The sequence below is a fragment of the Ochotona curzoniae genome, unplaced genomic scaffold (assembly GCF_017591425.1).
Source record: "Ochotona curzoniae isolate NIBS_2020 unplaced genomic scaffold, NIBS_Ocur_1.0 contig_2688, whole genome shotgun sequence".
Taxonomy (NCBI): Eukaryota; Metazoa; Chordata; class Mammalia; order Lagomorpha; family Ochotonidae; genus Ochotona; species Ochotona curzoniae.
Window position 1 is genome coordinate 267,392 of NW_024465553.1, and position 19,746 is coordinate 287,137.

The 19,746-nt window shown below is 63.7% G+C and overlaps 1 protein-coding gene across 7 annotated transcripts; it reads right to left on the bottom strand.

Annotated features, from left to right (window-relative positions):
• Positions 1-907: 907 nt before the first annotated feature.
• Positions 908-19,489, bottom strand: MTA1 (metastasis associated 1). 7 transcript variants are annotated; one of them, XM_040974962.1, is made up of 22 exons: positions 19,251-19,300; positions 12,830-12,897; positions 10,706-10,799; positions 8,926-8,976; positions 8,540-8,669; positions 8,338-8,401; positions 7,553-7,670; positions 6,280-6,382; positions 5,977-6,076; positions 5,680-5,868; positions 5,467-5,541; positions 5,251-5,309; positions 4,960-5,075; positions 4,522-4,673; positions 4,229-4,418; positions 4,061-4,150; positions 3,219-3,371; positions 3,087-3,122; positions 2,177-2,188; positions 1,804-1,835; positions 1,576-1,727; positions 908-1,498 (listed from the first exon to the last, which is right to left on the bottom strand). In XM_040974962.1, exons 1-22 carry the CDS (start codon positions 19,276-19,278, stop codon positions 1,345-1,347), a joined length of 2,166 nt encoding a protein of 721 aa, XP_040830896.1. In that variant the 5' UTR covers positions 19,279-19,300; the 3' UTR covers positions 908-1,344. The 7 variants fall into 7 exon arrangements, with proteins under 7 accessions (XP_040830896.1, XP_040830897.1, XP_040830899.1 ...); XM_040974963.1 differs by lacking the exon at positions 2,177-2,188 and having other exon boundaries at positions 19,251-19,489; XM_040974965.1 differs by lacking the exon at positions 8,926-8,976.
• Positions 19,490-19,746: the final 257 nt, after the last annotated feature.

Sequence of the window (19,746 nt, forward strand, 5' to 3'; positions counted from 1 at the left end):
GGGAAGGGGCCCCAAGTGTCCCAGCCCTGGTCGGGATGGGGGAGGCTCCTCCCAGGTGGCAGGGTGGGGCGGGCAGCTGCATCCAGCTTGCTCCTGCCTGCCCCCAGCTGTCGTCCTGGGTGCCCAAGCCAAGGTCCTGCAGTGACGTGGCCACCCTGGGGGGGGGGGAGAGGGACATGGTCAACAGCCACACAGGAGTGGCCTTCATAGCCCTGAGGCCAGGCTGCAGGCAGGCACCCAGCAGCCACAGCCTCCTGCAGTGAGGCCTCAGCTTTGCCAGTCCCAGGCAGGGCCAAGAGGGTCCTGGGGTGGGTGGGCTGCAGAGGTCTGGGGTGGAGGGGCAGGCGTCTCTCCCCTGGCCTTCCTCCTCAGCCCTGTAAGAAAGGGAAGCTGGGGTCCTGGTCGGCTGCAGCCCCTTCTGCCCCCTGGGCCCCATGGCAAGCCTGGGCCTTATCTCTCCCCAGGGAGGGAAAAGTGGTTTCTATTTTCATGTCCAGGCTGAGAGCTCCATATCAGGCTGTCTGAGTGGAGTGGGGGTGGGGTGCGGGAGGGCTGGCTACCAGGTACAGCGACCTCATGGGGGGGCAGTGATGCCCACAGCCTTGGCTACACTGGGGCCTGGCTCCTGTAGGTGCACAGGTGGGCCCTGGCCCTGAGCACCGGGCAGAGCTGACCAGCCATGTCCACGGTTCTGGAGGTCTCCTCAGGAATGGACCAGCTCGCTCTGCAGCGTGGAGGCAGGCCTGGGCCCAGCCAGTTCTCCGGGCCCTGCAGCAGCTGAGGCCATGGCCTGGGCTGGCCACAGCACCCAGCGCACTGGGCAGCAGCAACAGCAGCCACCGAGGACTCGAGGGGGCCCTGGGGTCCTCAGGGAATGAGAGACGCCAAGGGCGAGTTGGGTTTTTTCTTTTTATGAGCTTTTTTTCCTTTGTTTTTGTTTAATATGAAAATTACTTGAAAAGACAAAGGGCAAACCCAAAAGGCAGCTAGGCTGGCCGCCACCAGCCACACTGATCTAACATTCCGGGTGTAAGTTACAGAGCTGAAGTTCATCTACAAAAAAAGTAATAAAAATAAAATTTAAAATGGCACCTTCAACAGAACACAACAGAAGCGCAGGGCCCAGCCTCGGGCGGGGGCGCCTCGTGCAGGCCCGACCCTCAGCTCCGCTCCAGCCAGAAGTCAACACAAAGCTAAAACAACTGCTCGGCATTCTGGGAATAAGTTAAACTGTCGCCGCTGCCCAGCGGCCGCCGGAGCAGCGGCATTTGCAGGGGAGAGTGGGAATGGGGCGCTGGCGATCTGAGGGCGCTTGCTTGGCGCCAGGCAGCGAGGGCACAGCCGCTAGTCCTCAATGACGATGGGCTCATCGTTGACAGGCGCGGGCACGGGCGCAGGCCGCAGCGGCAGGGCCTGGCTCGGGCGCAGGGCAATGGGCTTGTAGGGCCGGCGGGCAGCACGCTTGGTCTCCGAGGATGAGAGCAGCTTGCGGATCTTCCTGTGGGCGGGAGGCAGGCGGTGAGGGCCAGGCGTGGCTGCACGCCAGAGCCCCCGGCCGCCCCACGGAGGCCCCACCTGGTCTCCTCGGTGGCCATGTAGAACACGTCGTCGGGGGCGTCAATCCAGTTCATCCGCCGCCGCTTCACAGGTGGCAGTGAGCCCCCCCGAATGAGGCGCACTTTGGTGGGGTAGGACTTCCCGTTGAGTAGGAGGTTCCGGCTTGGTCCCTGTGCCAGACAAGGCGTAAGGCAGCTGGCAGGAGCACAGTGCCCTGGGTACTGCCCACTGCCTCTCCCGTCTTACCATGTGCCGGGGCTGTCCGTGGTTTGCCAGACCTGACGGACAAGGAGAGCATGGTGAGGCCCAGGTCCCAGGGCTCACAGTCACCACTGTCCGGGCCGCCTCAGATCTGACAGCTCCTGCTGCAGGCCTGGGTAGTGCCTGGAAGGTCTGCCCACAGCCACACAGCCCTCACCCCAGCTGGCTCAGCTGGCCAGTGTCCAGGACAGCGTTCTGTGCCTGGAGGTTCACAGTGTGCTGGCAGGTGGCCCAACCCTCCGCCCAGCAAACCCCCTTGGGCCTTGGGAGACTCCCCTAGCCTGCTTTACTAGGGGAGGGAGTGGGCACCATTGACCCCAGGCCCTGAGCTGGGACAGCCCCGCCTGTGGCTACTTACCCAGGTAAGTGCCTACCAGAGCGACCGGACAGCGGGAGGAAGAGATGTTAGGGTTAGGTGCGCGTGCGCAGCCCTGGGCCCGAGGCAGCAGGCAGCATGGCTGGGTTAGTGCGGGAGGGGCGGCCCTGGCACCACCTGCCAAGACCTCCAGGGCCCAGCCAGCCCAGTTCTCTGGCTCTAGGGGCTGAGCGCCACCCTCAGGCGGCCCAGACCTGCCCAGCAGGATGCTCCCTCCCCAGGCTCCCGTAGTTAGGGTCCACAGCAGGACAAAGGACCTAGCTGTGGAAATTCAGCAAGAATAAATGGTCTTTCATCTGGCTCATTTGTTACTCGTTTTGAAGCCTGGGGGCTGTTGTCAGACCGCCCTCCCACCCACAAGGTTGGCCTATGCCCACTGGCTGCAGAACACGAAGCCAGCCCGAGCAGGCACAGCTGTGGGCTCCATGGAGGGCACCAAGTAGGAGTGGCCAGGGCAGGGACTGACTGCAGAGCCCAGCACCTCCAGGACCTCACCAGCAGTAGTCCAGAGGCAACTGCTGGGGCAAAGCTTGAGAGGTACAGGTGCAGCTGGATACCCAAGGCCCACTGCCCTCCCCAGGCCCAGGCTAGTCTGCTCCTCCCCCAGCGGAAGGGCCCACATGGCATCGCAGGGGCAACGCGGACAGCCCAAGCATGCGGCATCACAGCACAAGGGTGGGCAGCGGGGGCGCCAGGGCAGGCAGCAGGCACAGTCCCACATGGCACGGGGCCAGGAAGGGCCAAGTGCGGAGCCCAGGGCACCCAAAATGGCCGGCCTGACCGTGTGGACGGCCCCACGCGTGCCCCGGGCCGCCCGCAGGGGCCAGCACGGGCAGCACAGCACACACAGCGTGTTGACGGGCTGGCCGCAAGCGGCTGCCCTGGGCCTTACCCCTACTGGGCATCAAGAGGCGCTTCTTCATGTTGCCTGGCAGCGCCAAGGGACAGAGAGGAGAGAAGACAGTGTCAGGGCCTGTGGAGCGCCGGGCTTTGGCCCGGGCCAGCCAGCACTGTTCCCACTCACCGTCTACCCCGTTGTGCTGCTCATAGCTCCGCTTGCCCAGGATGGTGGGCGAGCCGTTGTTGATGACAGGGGCTGCCTTGGCGGGCGTCAGGCTGCACAGCACGCTGGAAGTGCCTCTCACGGGCTCGGGCTTCGGGGGGCGCGGGTGGGTCTCTGCAGGTGGCATGGCCAGGGTCAACCCGAGGTGGCCACACAGGGATGGGGGAAGGGACCCCTAACAGGTATGGGGCAGGCAGCTTGCGGCACAGGGCTTCCAGCGGCCCAGGGTCCCCCAGCCAGCACACCCCTGGGTGATGGCCAGCAGCTGAGAGAATCCAGACGCAGCCATCACACGTCTGCCTCATTCAGGCCACCAGCGCTGATGGCAGAGGGCTGGCTGCGGGCCCAATACAGAACTAACCACCCGCTAGCCTGGCCAGACAGGCCTCCCGGCCCTGCCCACCTTCTCCCCCAAGGCAAGGGCTGGGCCAGCCTTGGGGCTCAAGACCCAATAAAGCCAGCAATGCCAAAGCCACTCATGTCTGTGCGGAGGGCACTTAGCTCACAGTTCCGGAATGTTCCCTCCCAGAGGAAAGGATGGAGGCAGGGCCCAAAGCCCCGGCTCAGAGCCGAGGGCCTCTGCTCCACCGAGGGGGAGCCCGCCCTCAGCTCAGGGCCGCGTCCTTGTGGAGGTCACTCTGCTCTGGCAGGGACCTCCCCTGGGGAATGGATACCACCCTGGCAGCCTAGACCCTGGGTAGGGTGATCAGCCCTGGGCTGTCTTGAAAGAGCCAGACCGGGCCACACTGGGGCCGGCAGGCAGGTAGGGGGCAGCACTGAGGGGGTACCATGGCTCCACTCACCCAGGTACCGGAGCACGGCTTCCAGGGGCTTTCGTACAGCCTGCTTCAGTACCAGTGGGCTCTGGGATGCCTCTGGCAGCCGGGCAGTGCCTGTGGGGACCAAGCGGAGTGAGGGCCGGGCACCCATCCTGCTCCACCTGCCCCCTCCCCAGAATGAGCAGGACTCACACTCGGCTTTGATGGCTGCGCTGTTGATGGGCATGTAGGGGTGCCGCGCGGCATGCCAGGGGCGCAGGATCTCACGACACAGGCGCCGGGCAATCCGGGTCAGCTTGGTGGTATGCAGGTAGAAGGCCTGCCTTGTCTTCATGGCAAACTTGGGGCTCCCGCTGCTCCGAGCTGGGATGCCATGGGGACTCTGCGAAAGGGGGCACACAGCCCCAACACAGCGCCATGACCGGGGGCCGAGGCAGCATTGGGTGGGCATGAAGGCAGGTGGGGGGCAGTGCACGGCAGCTTACCGTGTGGCTGCGATTTGGTCCTGGCCGTTCTCCGTCTAACCGAGTTGGCATTTTCAAGCCACCATATTTCTTCCAATACGTCCAACAAGATGCGCAGAGGCGACACTGCATGTGAGGGGGACCCCAAGAATACCACTGGTAAGACTGTGCGGCTACGGACAACAAAGTTGGAAATAGACGGATTCTTAAGCAGAACCAGCGATGCAGACAGCATCCCGCGCGCGCCCGCCACATCCCCGCAGGGCCAGGATCCCCCACCACCTCCCAGGGCACTCCCACACTCCCCGAGAGGCTCCCCAACCCAGACTCCAGCACCCTACAACCCCAGACATCAGGGACCTCCCAGGCAGGGGCAGAGGAGCCTCAGGACCAGACCAGGTACCACAATGCCCAGCCAGCACCTGGCAGCCCCCAGTCCTAGGGCCCAGGGGCACTTACTGTAACAGCTCTCGCAGGCCCGGCCGGCCCCAGGACTCTGGCCCGGAGCGCCTGTGCCGTTCACCACGCCGGCCTTGACGTTATTCACGTTGATCTGGTTTGGACTTGGCTTGTTGCTTAGAGGGAGGGCAGAGGAAAGGGCATGGGAATTCAGGACAGGATCCTGGCACCCCAGCTCCCAGAAGCTCTCCAAGGCCCGGAACCTAGGCAAGTGTCCAGTCCTGCCCACAAGGAGGACTCCAGAGGGCCCAGCCGGAGCCCCAGCCCCAAGCAGAGCAGTGTGACACTCACTAGTTGGGGATGTAGACTTGCTTCAACTTGCTCTCAGCCTCAGCAGCTTTCAAACGTTTCTTAGAATAGAACAGAGGGTCAGAGGTCAGCAGGCTGTGCAGGGTTAGAATGCAGACAGCTCGCACGTGGGAGGGGTCCCTGGTGGCAAATCCACACCAAGCCCCAGGGCTAGCCAGGGGCACAGGGGAGAAAACGGAACAGAGGGCCGGAGCCCACCTGCTGCACGTATCTGTCGGTGGTCTTCCACATGTAGTAGTACTCAATGATGCTTGTCAGCGATTTCCACGGCAGCTGGACGAGAGCAGGCAGGTCAGGGACAGGCCTCGGGCCTCCATCCCGCTCCCCAGCCCACCGTGGACACTCAGCTCCCACGCCGTCTCAGGTACCTAGCAGCTCTTGGCAGCGGGACCTCCCCAGCACGGTACTCACAAAGTCTTGCTGGATGTCTGTGAAGTCCTTCCCATACTTTTCCAGAGCCTCCTCGAAGAGATTGGCCTCGGATGCTGACCACTCCTCCATCTCGTCCCGGCACAGCACCGGCCCACCCTGTGGCACCAGGGCTGAGATGGCCTTGGAGATGTCGTAGATGTTTTTGTGCAGTGTGTCCATGGCATGGAACTGTGGGGAGGGGAAGTGGCGATCTTGGCCTGAGCTGCCCAGCCTGTCCCCCTCCGGCCAAGGCCAGGAACCCCAGGGCCCACATGTCGGGCAGCTGGGGACACTCACCAGGGTGATGTCTCGAGAAGCGGCCGCGGCGCTCATGTGCAGGCTGGGCTGGCGCACGGAGCTGCTGCAGTCCAGGGCACGTGCAAAAGTGCCCACAGAGCTGGGGGAGGGAACAGGCTGAGCCAGGCCAGGCAGCTGGCAGTATCCAGCATCCCCAGGACCCCAACACCTCTAAGGAGGAGGCTCGTGAGGTCAGGACCGGAGGTACTAGCTGGGGTTCCCTGATCCTGACTTGTCCAGTCTGGGGGGTTGGGGAAGCACAGCACAGCCCCCTCTCACCCGAGGGCCACCACCAGAGCTCACCGCGCCACCACCAGGAACTGGTCGATCTGCTTGTCTATGAGCGGGTTGTGGGCCTCCCACACCTTTGTCTCCAGCTTGGACTGGTCACGACCATCCTCCTCGCCTGCCAGGAAGGGTGCAGCTGGCTGGGACTGCCCAAGAACAGTGGCCTCCAGGCCACCCTGAGGTTCCATGGCACACATGCTGGGCAGCTGAGCCCAGCAGGAGGTTGGCACAGCTGTGCTGAAGTGGCCATGTGGTCTTGGATGCAGGCCCTGAGAAGGCGGCTTCTAACCCTAACAGGTATCCCACTACCCACGGCCAACCCCCACAGGCATCTGGCCACCCACAGCCCACCTTCACTTCCCACTCAGCTGCCCTCTGCCCCATTCATACTTAGCCACCCTGTGAGACCCCCATAAGGCCCGGGCTTCTCTGCCCACTGGGAGCACCCAGCCCCGCTGGCTAGGCACAGCTGCAGTTCCACACCCTTTTAACAGGACGTGGCTCAGGGAGCAACGGCAAGCTCCAGAAGCCTCACTCGTGCTAGCAAGGCAACTGGCCCAGGATCAGGGGGCCACTCCTTGTGGCTGGGGCTCAGGCCTGGGCCTCTCACATACAGGAGAGCAACCCAGAGGTGGTTACTGCATAGGTCCCAGGCCCCAGGGCAGGGTTCCCGCTCTCCCGCAGGCGCTGCAAGAGGAAGGGCTCAACCAAGACGTGGCTCCTATGTAGTTCTTGCTCAGTCGGACAAGAGCCCCAAGGTCCAGGCAGCAGCCCAGCCAGGCTCAGCCTCCAAGAACACACAGAACCAATACAGGGGGTGGGAGTAGGAGGGCACAGTGCAAGTGGCTGGCCTGTGAGAGCCAGGGCCTGGCAAACGCCCCTGGGACCTTTGGCCAGCCAGAAACTGACTGACCCCATCCTCCCTCCCTTACAGCCCCTTGAGCACATGGCAGACATTACCAGAACCCTATGGCAGGAGGCCCTTCAGGCCACCTCTGATCCTGACACAGCCCAGCCCCAGGTGCAGGGGTGCCAGCTTCACCCTGCCACCCTCTGGGAGACCTGGACGCCATGTTTGGCTCTTACCCAGCTTGGCTCAGCTGGGTTGCAGAGGCATCTGGGGAGTGGACCCCGCACCCTGACCTCTTTAGAAAACAAGAAATGAAAACTGATACAGGAAGACCAACTCATGGGCCACCTCTGCCCGAAGGTCAGAAGTCACAGCCCAAACCCAGGCTCAAAGCGGCCCAGGCTACTGCCACCCGGTCCTGGCCACGGTGTACCCTACCTTCCTTTAACAAGTCAGTGATGTCAGCCTGGTACCGGTTGCCCACCCGGATCTCCCCCTTGTCTGCCAAGAGGGTCTTCTGCTGTGGGTCGTAGACAAGTGAGTAGAAGAAGGAATCCTAGAAAACACAGCCAGTGTCTGAACCCACAGCGCCCACATCCACATCGGGTCCCTTTGCTGGGGACAGCTGCCCGCCGCAGTGCGCCCTGGGACTCGGAGACAGGGCTCACAGCTCACTGGACAAGGGGCCCATGCAGCCGTCAGCCAGCCATGCGGGACCCAGGACAGGGAGACCCTGGCCCCAGGCCTCTTGCCCAGCAGCCTGGCTCCTGGAGATCTCCAACCCCAGCACTGGCCTCATCCAGGCATTCTGGTCCCTCTGGTGCTGACCACCTTATGCTGGATGTGTCTGGACTAGGGCAGCCCTGAACTCAAGCAGCAGCCCTTGGATAAGCTGCTGACCCTTCCGTGTGCGGCTAGGACCCTCAGGCTGGGAGGCTAGGTCCGAGCCCAGGTGCCCCAGCAGCTCCAGCCTCCACAGTGTGGTCTCCCGGGTGTGGTCCCCCAGGGGGACATGCAGTAAGCAGTTCCCTATGCACAATGGGCCTCAGACAGAGTTACCTGCTTGTTGGCCAACCCAGGGCACTAGAGGACCAGCGTGGAGCCTGTGTAAGGCAGATAGCCCCTCAGGGAGTGCCCACCTTGGGCACTAAGGTGGCAGGGTGAATGGCCTCTCAGAGTGCCCCACCTTGGGCACTAAGGTGGCAGGGTGGATGGCCTCTCACCTCCCGCTCCAAGTAGGATTTGAGCGACTCGGTCTCATTGAGCAGCGTGACACTACACTTGCCCCTGCAAAAAAGCAAGCTTGTGAGATGGGCAGTGGTAGGCAGACCAGAGGTGGGGTAGCTGAGGTGGGGCCAGGGTACCCAAGGTGAGGGTGGGGTACCCCATGCGGTAGTGGGGTCACCGAGGTGGGAGGTGAGGTACCTGATGTGAGTGGCGGGCAAAGACTCCAGCTGCCGCGACAAGAAGAGCTCACGGTGTCGCAGCTGGTGCCTGAGCCTGTCTGGCAGCTCTTCCTCCAGCTCAGGGCTCTCCACCTCTTCCTCTGCTTCCCCTGCAGGACAGAAGCCCATCAGGACCATGGGGGCCATGGAGGCCCCTAGAACATGGCCCTCCCCATGCACGGTCAGGCTATCCTGGGACACCGGGACACAGTGGACGGGACCCCAGGCCCAGCGCTGGCAGCAGGAGAGGAGAGAGGAGCAGCCGGTGCCCTGCCCTGCCTCTGCTGCCCCCGCAGGACACCCTGGGCCAGCTGCATGCGGGTGGCGTGTGCAGGCCCTGCCCTGGACGGCGGGGGCAGCTCTTACCTTCCTCACCGCTGTCGGCCCCCGGTCCGGCTTTGTGGCACACAGACAAGGCTATGCAACAGACAGACAGTACTCAGGCAGCAGTGTCAGCACCACAAGGCCAGGGCAGGCCCGGGGGCCAGTTGGCAAGGACTGAAGACCACCCAGCTGACCCCGGCCCAGCCCAGACGAGCATAGGCACCATACTCCCCCAACTTGCCCACATTCCAAAGGCTGCTACCCTCTGTCTCGCCCCACGTGGCGGCACAGCTGTGGCTCTCTGCTGCCCCTAGTGGCAGCTGCAGGAACTCTGGGACCTAAAACTGGCCCTCTAGGCCGCCCAGGTGCCAGCAGCCTCATCAATCAGCCCAGGACTTCGCGTGACAACTCCAGCCCCACCTGTGCACCAGCTCAGGGCCACAGCATGGCCACTGGCAGCCCAGGCAGCGTCCTTGGGACCACAGCACCAGAACACAAGGTCTCCACCACAGTCACAACGTGAGGGGCAAGAATGACCACTCAAGGTCTCCTGGCCTCCATTCCTCTCTGCCAGCTGCTGCGAGCTCCCAAAAGCAGCTGATGCAGCAGGAGATGCAGCTTCCCAGGGTGTGTCCCCGAGGACAGACACCCCCCCAGGAATTAGCTGACTGCTCAGCCTGAGTCACAGCACAGCAAGGGAGGAGAGCTCAGGCACTGCACGCCTTCGCCCGGGACAGGCCGGCCCCAGGAGACAGGAGCACTGCGGGCACTGCACGCCTTCGCCCGGGACAGGCTGGCCCCAGGAGACAGGAGCACTGCGGGCACTGCACGCCTTCGCCCGGGACAGGCCGGCCCCAGGAGACAGGAGCACTCTCATAGGCCACTCTCATAGGGAAGGAGGGAGGCAGCAGTTCTGGTCAGAGGTTGAGACTTCCTCCCACGGAGGACCACCTGCAGGCCTACCCCTTCCAGGAAGCCAGCCCCAGCCCAGGGCCTATGGACACTTCCCCTGAACCAAACTGGCCCCACTCTGTAACCTGTCATGTGCTGACTGCTCTCCCAGCAGCCCAGGCGTTGGGGGTGGTGTGCTATGTGCCCAGCAGCAGAAACACCTGGCTGGGCCTGCAGCTTGGAGCCCCCTTTCGCCCTGTCCCTGTCCTGAGCCCTCCTGACCCTCCATCCAGGCAGGAAAGACTGCATGACCTATACACTTGGCCCCTGGAAGAGTCCAGTGTCTACACAGCAAGGCCCCCTAGCTCGCCACACTTCTGTAGGAAGGAACATGCTTCAGCCAGCCTAAGGGGCAGTTGAGGGCAGTGCAGCCTGCACCACCCTGGCTCCGCCCCCACAGGAGCTCCACCCCCAGCACCTGGCTCCACCCCCAGGACCTGGCTCCACCCCACAGGAGCTCCACCCCACAGGAGCTCCACCCCACGGACCTGACTCCACCCCACAGGAGCTCCACCCCTAGGACCTGACTCCACCCCATAGGAGCTCCACCCCCACAGGAGCTCTACTCCCAGCACCTGGCTCCACCCCCACAGGAGCTCCATCCCCAGCACCTGGCTCCACCCCCACAGGAGCTCCATCCCACCACCCTGAATCTGCAGTGCCAAATACAGCTTCAGCTAAAGTACAAAAGGGCCAGGGCCCAGTACACACTGCATGGACACCTAGCGGTAGGTCCAGGTCTGCGAGCAGCAAGCAGCAAACGGCGGGTCCCTCAACCAGCACGGGGTGACAGAGGAAAGAGCAGAAAGCAGAGATGGCCTGGCGCTGAGCCCTGGGGGCCCCCAGTCCCCTTGCCAGGCCGCAGACTCACTGGCATGCTTATCCGCCAGGGCGATGAGGGCACTGGAGATGTCGCGTCTGCGGTAGAAGCACACCACCTTGGCCTCCACGTTCCCACTAGCCGTCTGCAACAGCAAGCACACGTTAGCAGTTCCTCAGAGGTCCTCAGGACGAGTGTGACACAAGCAGCAGACTCCACAGCATCCTGGCACCCACGAGGCTGTGCAGCCACACCGCGAACCTGTCTCCCCACCCCCATCCTCCCAGGATGGATCAGCCCCCTCAAACAGGACCTGCAGGGGCCAGGACTCTCGCCCTCCCAGGGGAAACAACTCCCACAGCAGTCCCGAGGAGGGGCTGTGCATGAAGAGCCCTACATCAGCTCCACAGCCCGGCAGTCATGCCTGCTCGGACACAGGCCTGCAGAACAGTTAGAAGTTAAAGGCACCAAAGTTGCACACAGGCGACTCCAGCCCTGCCCTCCACCTGCAGACCGGCCTCCCATACTAAGGGCCCACTCCAATGTGCTGTCCCACGCCCAGGGTCTTGACAATACAGCGCTGGTGTGGCCCGGCAGTGCAGGGCCTACTTGGGCCTGTGTCCCCAGCACCCCCCAGCAGCTCACCCCCTGCACTTCTCCCACTGGAGTCTGACACTGGCATCCCACACGGGGCGAGCACTGGCTGCCCCACTTCCAGCTCCCTGCACCCATGTCTGAGAGCTGGCTCCTGGCTCCGGTCTGGCCCAGTCCTGTCAGCTGCAGCCACCTGCCAGGTGAAGCAGCAGATGGAAAGTCCATCTCTTCTCTAACTCTGCCTTTGAGCTAAACCAACTAACCAACCAACAATGAAAACAAAAATCCTACCAGGAGTGGCCCCACTGTAGTCACTCAGCCCTGTGTGTGTGTGTCCGTAACTCCCTGTGTGTATGCACAGGTATGTGTGCAGCTGTGTGCGGCTGTGTCCCCATGTGTGTGACCTCCAGCTGGGGCTGCCTCTAAGCACCTCATCACCGTTCCAGGCGCTGCCACACCACCTGCCTGCTGCTGGGAGGGCCAGGCCATTGCATGACCCCAGTCAGCCCATGTCCGGCTCTCAGGCCCAGCCTGCCATGTGTCCGTGGCTCCTGCGTGGGGTGCACTTCTGTGGGACTAGCTACCTGGCTTCATGAAAAATCAACACCTTTCATTTATTTTTTATTTACTGAAACAGGCAGATCATTCTTCCTTCCGCGATTCACTCTCCAAACATGGACCACAGCCAGGGTTGGGCCAGGCTCAGCCCAGGAGGTCCTACTGAGTCTTGCACACGGTTGGGAGAGGACACTGCCCATGGCCCCCATGGTCCCAGCAGCAGTCGGGGGGTGTGGGGGCAGAGTTTCTGGCTCAGTACCTGTCCTCCTGCCTGCAGCCCCCAGTCCTCACAGCTGTTTCCTGGCTTCTCACAGTCAGCTTCTGCCCACACAGCCTCCTCTCCCTCACTCAGCTTGGCCTGCCAGGACGTCAGGTGTCCACTAAGACTACAGACAGAAGCCCATCACCAGCTCAGATCTGCCGCCCAGCCCTCGGGGACTCACAGCGGCCCTAGTGACAGCCCCATAGGCTCAGGCTGTGCAGGAGCAAGGCCAGCTGGGCTGTGCCCGGGGAGATGGGGTTGGGCTGCACACCCAGGGCCCCCACTATACTCCAACACGCCCTGAGGTGAGCTCAGCCAACCCCCCACCCCGCCCATCCTAGGAACCCCCAACAAGCTCTGCCACCACCCTGAGCCGCAGAAGGTATCTGCTCAAGGCCTAGAACCAGGGTCCAGGAGACCCTGGGGGATGAGTAGAGGGGGTGCACCTGTGGCCCCAGGCCTTCAGCTACACCTCCAACCAGAAGCCAGCCCAGGGAAAGGCTGTGTGTGTGATCAGCACCACACAGCCCCTCGTGGTCCCCACGGCTCAGCTGTAGACCCCCCATTCTGAGCCCTGGGTCCTAAGCCAGCACCTGGGGAGGATGTGCTGGACAGAGTTCCCAGCACTGCTGAACCAGCACCAGGACCGAGCCGAGGGCCACCCCTGCATCCCAGGAGGCTCCACACAGGCCCATCTGGGGACCAGCAGCCGGCATGTGGCTCAAGGCCACCCTGGGTCCCTCTGCTCCTGCCTGGCATACCTTGTTGAGCTCCTCGATCCTCCGGATCAGGTAGGGGTTGCTAGAAGAGTTCTCAAAGTAGACGTAGTCTGTGAACAGAACAGTGACAGATTCAGGTGAGCCCAGCTGGGGACACAGTGTCCAGGGCTGGGAGTCAGCTTCCCACAGGGCCACTGTGGACACTGCTGGCTGTTCCCCCGACTTCAGCCTACCACAGGAGCAAGCCACAGGGCAGAGCTGGGGCTTCGCAGGCCGGGACACCAGAACACATAATTCACAAGGGCACGCGGCACCAGCCACCTGGACACCATTGCTTGTTTGGAGGCTCAGCCTGAACGGCCTGGGGAACCCCAGGGGGTCCCAGGAGAAGCTGCGGCCCTGACATGTGCCTCCAGCAGACCAGGGTTAAGGTACAGTCACAGCCACCCAATCCCAGTGAAACAGCAAAGAACACAGAAGTCAGACCCCCCCCTGCCACCAGGTTCTGTGGGAGGGCCTGTGGAGCTCCACCTGCAGGTGCCCAAGGGCAGACATCTGAGGATGTCCCCGAGGACACACCCCTGAGGACAAACCCCTGAGGACGCACACACCCCTGAGGACGCACACACCCCTGAGGACGCACACACCCCTGAGGACGCACACACCCCTGAGGACGCACACACCCCTGAGGACGCACACACCCCTGAGGACGCCCCCCAAGGATGCACACACCCCTGAGGACGCACACACCCCTGAGGACGCCCCCCAAGGATGCACACACCCCTGAGGACGCACACACCCCTGAGGACGCCCCCCAAGGATGCACACACCCCTGAGGACGCCCCCCAAGGATGCACACACCCCTGAGGACGCACACACCCCTGAGGACGCACACACCCCTGAGGACGCCCCCCAAGGACGCACACACCCCTGAGGACGCCCCCCAAGGATGCACACACCCCTGAGGACGCCCCCCAAGGATGCACACACCCCTGAGGACGCACACACCCCTGAGGACGCCCCCCAAGGATGCACACACCCCTGAGGACGCCCCCCAAGGATGCACACACCCCTGAGGACAAACCCCTGAGGACGCACACACCCCTGAGGACGCACACACCCCTGAGGACGCACACACCCCTGAGGACGCCCCCCAAGGATGCACACACCCCTGAGGACGCCCCCCAAGGATGCACACACCCCTGAGGACGCACACACCCCTGAGGACGCCCCCCAAGGATGCACACACCCCTGAGGACGCACACACCCCTGAGGACGCCCCCCAAGGATGCACACACCCCTGAGGAAGCACACACCCCTGAGGACGCCCCCCAAGGATGCACACACCCCTGAGGACGCCCCCCAAGGATGCACACACCCCTGAGGACGCACACACCCCTGAGGACGCCCCCCAAGGATGCACACACCCCTGAGGACGCCCCCCAAGGATGCACACACCCCTGAGGACGCCCCCCAAGGATGCACACACACCCGAGGACGCACACACCCCTGAGGACGCACTCCTGAGCATCCTGCCCTCCAGGTTACCCTCTTAGCCCCAAGGACAGTAAATGCAGGTGTTTCCTGAGACCCCAGAAAGCTGCGTGACACCCAAAAGGAAACTGGAGAAAAGGGAGGTGGTGACAGTCAGGTCTCCTTCCGGGTGACAGAGACCAGAAGGTCTGAAATTAGCAAGTGAAGCTTTCTACCCACACACAAGAGCACAAACAATCCACAAGAGGCAGCTCTCCTGCATGGTGGAGACAGCATGGCCGCGCGAGCTGGCCTCCACACCAGTGACGGCCCTGGGCACCATGACACAGGGAACTTTTCCAGTTCACAAGCGTCAACCACAGGCTGCAATCAGTAAGACTGAGCAAGCAAGAAAGTGCAGAGTGAATCCGAAGGCTGACAGAAAAGCAGACGCATCTGGCCCAGCGCCCGGGCAGCACCTGGGGCCGAGATCTGTATGTGGGAGGCCACGGCCAGGCTCGGACAGCTGCCACCATGGCTGACCTGGGCGTGAGCAGGGACTGCAGGGTCATCGAACACAAGCACTAGGACATGCTCCTGAGGGCCCCGAGTGGGGAACACTGCACGGTCACTTCCAATCCAGGTCCCTGTTAACAGCCTAGGGAGGCAGCGAACATGGCCCCTGCACCTACATCAGAGACCCAGATGCGGCTCCTGGCTTCAGCTTGGCCCTGTCTGGCAGACACGGCCCTTAGGGAAGTAAACCAGTGGCGTGATCTTTCTCCCTCCATAATTCTGATTTTCAAATAAATAAGTCATAAAAAGTAAACTGGGGCCAGTGCCATATGCATTACATCAAACCTCTGCCTGTGGTGCTGCTTCTAGTCCTACTGCTCCACTTCCCATCCAGCTCCCTGCCTGTGGCCCGGGAAAGCAGTCAAGGACGGCCCAATGCCTTGGGACCCTGCACCCGCGTGGGAGATCCAGAAACGGCTCCAGCTCCTAGCCTCAGATCGGCTCAGCTCCAGCTGTTGTGGCCACCTGGGGAGTGAACCAGTGGATGGAAGATCAATCCCGCCTCTGAAAATCTGCCATTCCAATACAAATCGATTCTTCTACAAGTAAGCAAACAGACAACAAAACGTAACCCACCTGGCCGAGTTATTCTGACCAAATCCACAGGACTTCCGACAGCCGAGTCCCACGGTTCAGATGGCAATAATTGCCACCCACCCCCACACCGGCTGGGTGAGGACAGGCATTCGCCTGGCCAAGTGTCAGGAGCCGTGTGAACACAGCCTGATGGCGACTTCCCCTGGCTCCAACCACATGCCCGCTACGGCCTGCTCTGTGGACTGCAAGCCCCTGCCAGCCCCTCAGCCCTGGACACTGGCTTCTGCTGCCCGGCCTGCCTACGGGCATGGCCAGCGTCACACTGCCCCCAGGTCCACGGGAGACAGCACAGAGGCCCCACCATGAGACCTGGGGCACAAACACAAAGGTCTCAGATGGGCCAGACAGGGACCCAAGGAGGAGATGAACTCCACGGCTTCAGGACATGGACAGACCCAGGGGCCCATGTCCTCTGTCAGGCACTGGGTAACATCAGGCACTCCTGAAGAAGTGTCTTCCTCCGGAAGTCACAGGAGCCTGGATCTGTAACTGGGCAGATGAACAGGGCTGGCGTGGGGGTGGGGAACCTCAGTCTGACAGCTGCTCAGGGGAACACCTCAACTTTGGCCACAGAACACGTGTGACAGCAGAGCCCTGCCCACCACAGCACCAGTCCACACTGATGGACCCTGACTCTGAATTTTCTGCAACTTATTTCTCAGCTATCTGAGAGCTCAGCTAGGATGGCAGACTACCTCCCAACCCCGAGTGAAGCCCACGCAGGTGAAGACGCTGGTTCTCGACCACACAGCCCTGTGACCCATCCCAACGAGACAGGCAAGCAGCTCAGAGAGCAGAGCTCAGCAAAGCACCCGTCCCTCCTGACTCTGGGAGCCAGGACGACCTGGCGAGCCCCACACGGCAGCACTTCACAGTGGGGCAGGGGAGGTCCTGACCATGTTGGGCTGGGTGGACTGCCTAGTTGCACAAGAAAATCAGGCGCAGGCAGCCAGTGGGCAGCAACCCCTACTCTCTTCCTGCTCCTGCACCCCGGGAGGTCAGGGCGGTGGCTCCAGTGGGGGTAACCTTGCAGCCCACAAGGGAGCCCGACGATCTGGCAAAGCCCTGGCCATGGTGAACATTTGGGCAGTGAAGATCTATCAACCTGCCTTTCAAGAAGCCCAGAAAAAATGCCTTCAAATCAATGCAACAGCTGAGAGGTAGGTGTGTGCCACCAGAGCCAGCGAGCCAGGTCAGCCCGCAGAGCCACCCGTTCCCAGCGCCTTGCAGTCAAGAGAACCGTTGGGAACAGGTGCTCACCCCAGGGACCCTCACTGGGAGGGCCATGGTGTCCATAAGGGACGCACTGCACCAGGAAGCTCCACTAGGGGCTGGTGCTGGGGGCCAAGGTAAGCCACTGCCTGGGGCACCAGCTCCAGTCCTGGCTGCTCCCCTTCCAATCCAGGTCCCTGCTAATGTGCCTGGGAAAGCAGGGAACTTGTGCCCACGTGGGCAGCTCCAGCCTGGCCCAACCCCCTGGGGAGTGGCCCTGGAAGGCCCCAAGGGCGGTCAAGCAAGGCTCCACACCCCCAGTACCAGGCCTGCATGACCTACGCGGTCATCCAGTGAGGCTGCCGCAGTCACCCCAGCCCAGCACCATCTCCAACAAGAGCATGGGATGCGTGCTTATAGCACCATCCATCTGGGGCCCTGACAAACCCGGCCCACCTGTCAGACCCCTCAGAGAACGCTGGGCTCAACATGGAACAGGCAGGCAGCAGGACCAAGAGAAGGAGCACTGACCACCGGCAGGCCCAGCCCTGCCAGGAGCCGTGCCATCCACCTGCCAGACCACAGGCCCTAAGGGCAGAGCTGGACCTCAATTGCAGAGGTACCTCAGAGATCAGGGACAGTAAGACAGCTTGCCCTGGGTCCGGCAGCTATGGCCTCACGGGCGGGGCCAGAAAAGCTGGACAGCAACTTCAGGCCTCGCTTGGCTAGAGGCCTGTGGCCACCCAAGCCTACAGACGCAGCAGGGCCCAGAGGAGAAGGGGTGCTGGAGGACGCCCCAGCACTGTGCCAGCTCTGCCTGCTGCCCCCAGGGGATCAGAGGACAGGGTAGACACACACGGGGGACCAGGAGGGGCCCAAGTCAGGCTGGGGACAGGACAGAGCCCCAAGAAGCCCCTTCCTGGGTCATCTGCTTTTCCTCCCTCCCTGTCCCGCACCCCACAGTTTTGGTTGTTAATCAGGTGTTCAGGAACCCCCTCCTGCCTGCACCCCGGGGTCCATGTCCAAAGCCCAGCTGCAGACAGCAGACAGGCCTCAGGATCCCGGCACCGACCCCGCCCTGGGATGCTGGGCCAGAGTTTAATGGGAAGTAGAGCCCGCATCTGTGCCAACAGCGGCACAAGGAGCAGGCAGTGGGGCGCAGAACCCCAACCACCTGCATGCAGACAGGAGAGTCAGAAAAAAAAAAAACCCAGCAATGGTCAATCCCCGCCAACTAGGCCCCAAGGTCCCGAACCCTGACCCCTACCAGGCTGCTTGGGGGGACTCCAGGACCGAGAATATCCCAGAAGCCCACCAACCTCTCCCGGCTGACCCGCCCAGGGCATTTCCCTTAATGACCACTCCCAGGGGTCAGGGCAGAGCCAAGAGGCTGCCTCCCAAGTCCCACCTAGGGGCTCAAGCCCTGCTGGGGGCACACGGTGTGCAAACACGGTATGCACGCCCCTTCTCTGCACCGGGCTGTGTAAACCCAACAGTGTCTAAGAAAAGGGGACCTGGATGTCCCACTGTCATTGCATCCAGAGGAGCCTGTGGGGGCCAGGCAGCACTCAGAAAAGTCTCATCACGACATTGGGAGTGTCTTATCCAACAAGGCAGGGGATGGCCAGGCTGGTCCATCTGTCCATGTCTCCCCTGGGAGCCAGGTGGTCCAGAATTGGGCAGCAGCTCAGCCCAGGCTGGAGGGCTCCTGCCTGTCCTCTCTGCTCCAGGAAAGTGGACGGCCTGTGTCCACCCAGGCTGGGAGGCAGAGGTGTGGGACCTGGGGACGGGGCTGTGCCCATTTCCCAGATCAGCACCAGGAACCCCTGGCTGCAGGCTGGCGGGCTGCCCCTCATGGGACACACGACTTCTTGAGCAGTGGATTAAGCCCAGAGGCTGGTCTACGCTGGCAGCCCAGCCACACACACACAGACAGCCGCAAACTGGGGCAAGGCCGGAGCCACCAACTTCCCCCACATCCAGGCCTTGGCCTAGGCCCCACACAGCGCTGCCCCAGCAGGCCGGGTGAGAACCAGCTAGTGAAAAGTTTGGGGGCCACTTGGACGATCGCTCCTTGCTGACAACCCCTCATCCCCAACCCACCCCACGCGGCTGCAGGCGGGGCGCTTGGGGGGCACGGAGACACGATCCCCCGCTCCCCGGAGGACCCCGCTCCACGGAGCCGAGCCCGGCTCCCAGGCCACCCACAGCCCAACGCCCCCGAAGTCCCGCGGCGGCGCGCGCCGGCCCGGCCACGTGCTCCGCGCGGGGGGCTCCCGCCAGGCCGGGCTCCAGGCCCCGCAGGGCGCCCCGGCGCCGACCCGAGGCGCGCACGGCCCGCGCCCCGCAGCCGCCCCCGGCCCAACAGGTGGGCCCGGCCCCCGCCGCGCCGGCCGCGCGCCCACCCCCGCCCACCGGCCCGGGGCCATTTTGGGTCGGGGCGGCCGGGGCGCGGGGCTCGCGGAGGGGCAGGGCGCGGGCGGCGCGGGGCGCGCGGACGGTGCGCGCGGGCCGGGCCCGGGCTGCGGGGGGCGGCGGGGCCGGGCCCGGGCTGCGGGGGCGGCGGGGCCGCGCCGCGGCGCATAAAGGCGGCGCCGGGCCTTACCTCCGACCCTGTACATGTTGGCGGCCATGTCCGGGCCGGCGGCGGCGGCGGGGCCGCGGGCGGGCGCGGCGCGCGGCGCGGACGGCCGGAAAATGGAGGCTGGCGCGGGGGCGGCGCGGGCCGGGGCGGGCGGTTTAAAGGGGCCGCGCTGCCGCTGCCGCCGCCGCCGCCGCCGCCGCCGCCGAGCCGCCGAGGCCGCGCAGGGACGGGAGGGCCGCGGCGCGGGCGGGAGAGGAAGGGGAGGAGCGGCGGGGCGGGGAGGGGCCTCGGGCGCCGCCGCCCACCGCGCGGGCCGTTACCCGACCCCGCGCCGCCGCGGCCGCGCGCCCGCCCGCTCGCCGGCGCGCCCCGGCTCGGCCCCGGGCCTGCGTGGGTTCCGCGGTACAGAGCGCGGGGCCGCCATCCTGCCGAGGGGGTCTCTCCCGGGTGGACCGCCCCCCTAGCTCTGTCTCTGCAGCACACTGCCCTCCTGGCCATGCCAGCCTGAGCGCTCTGG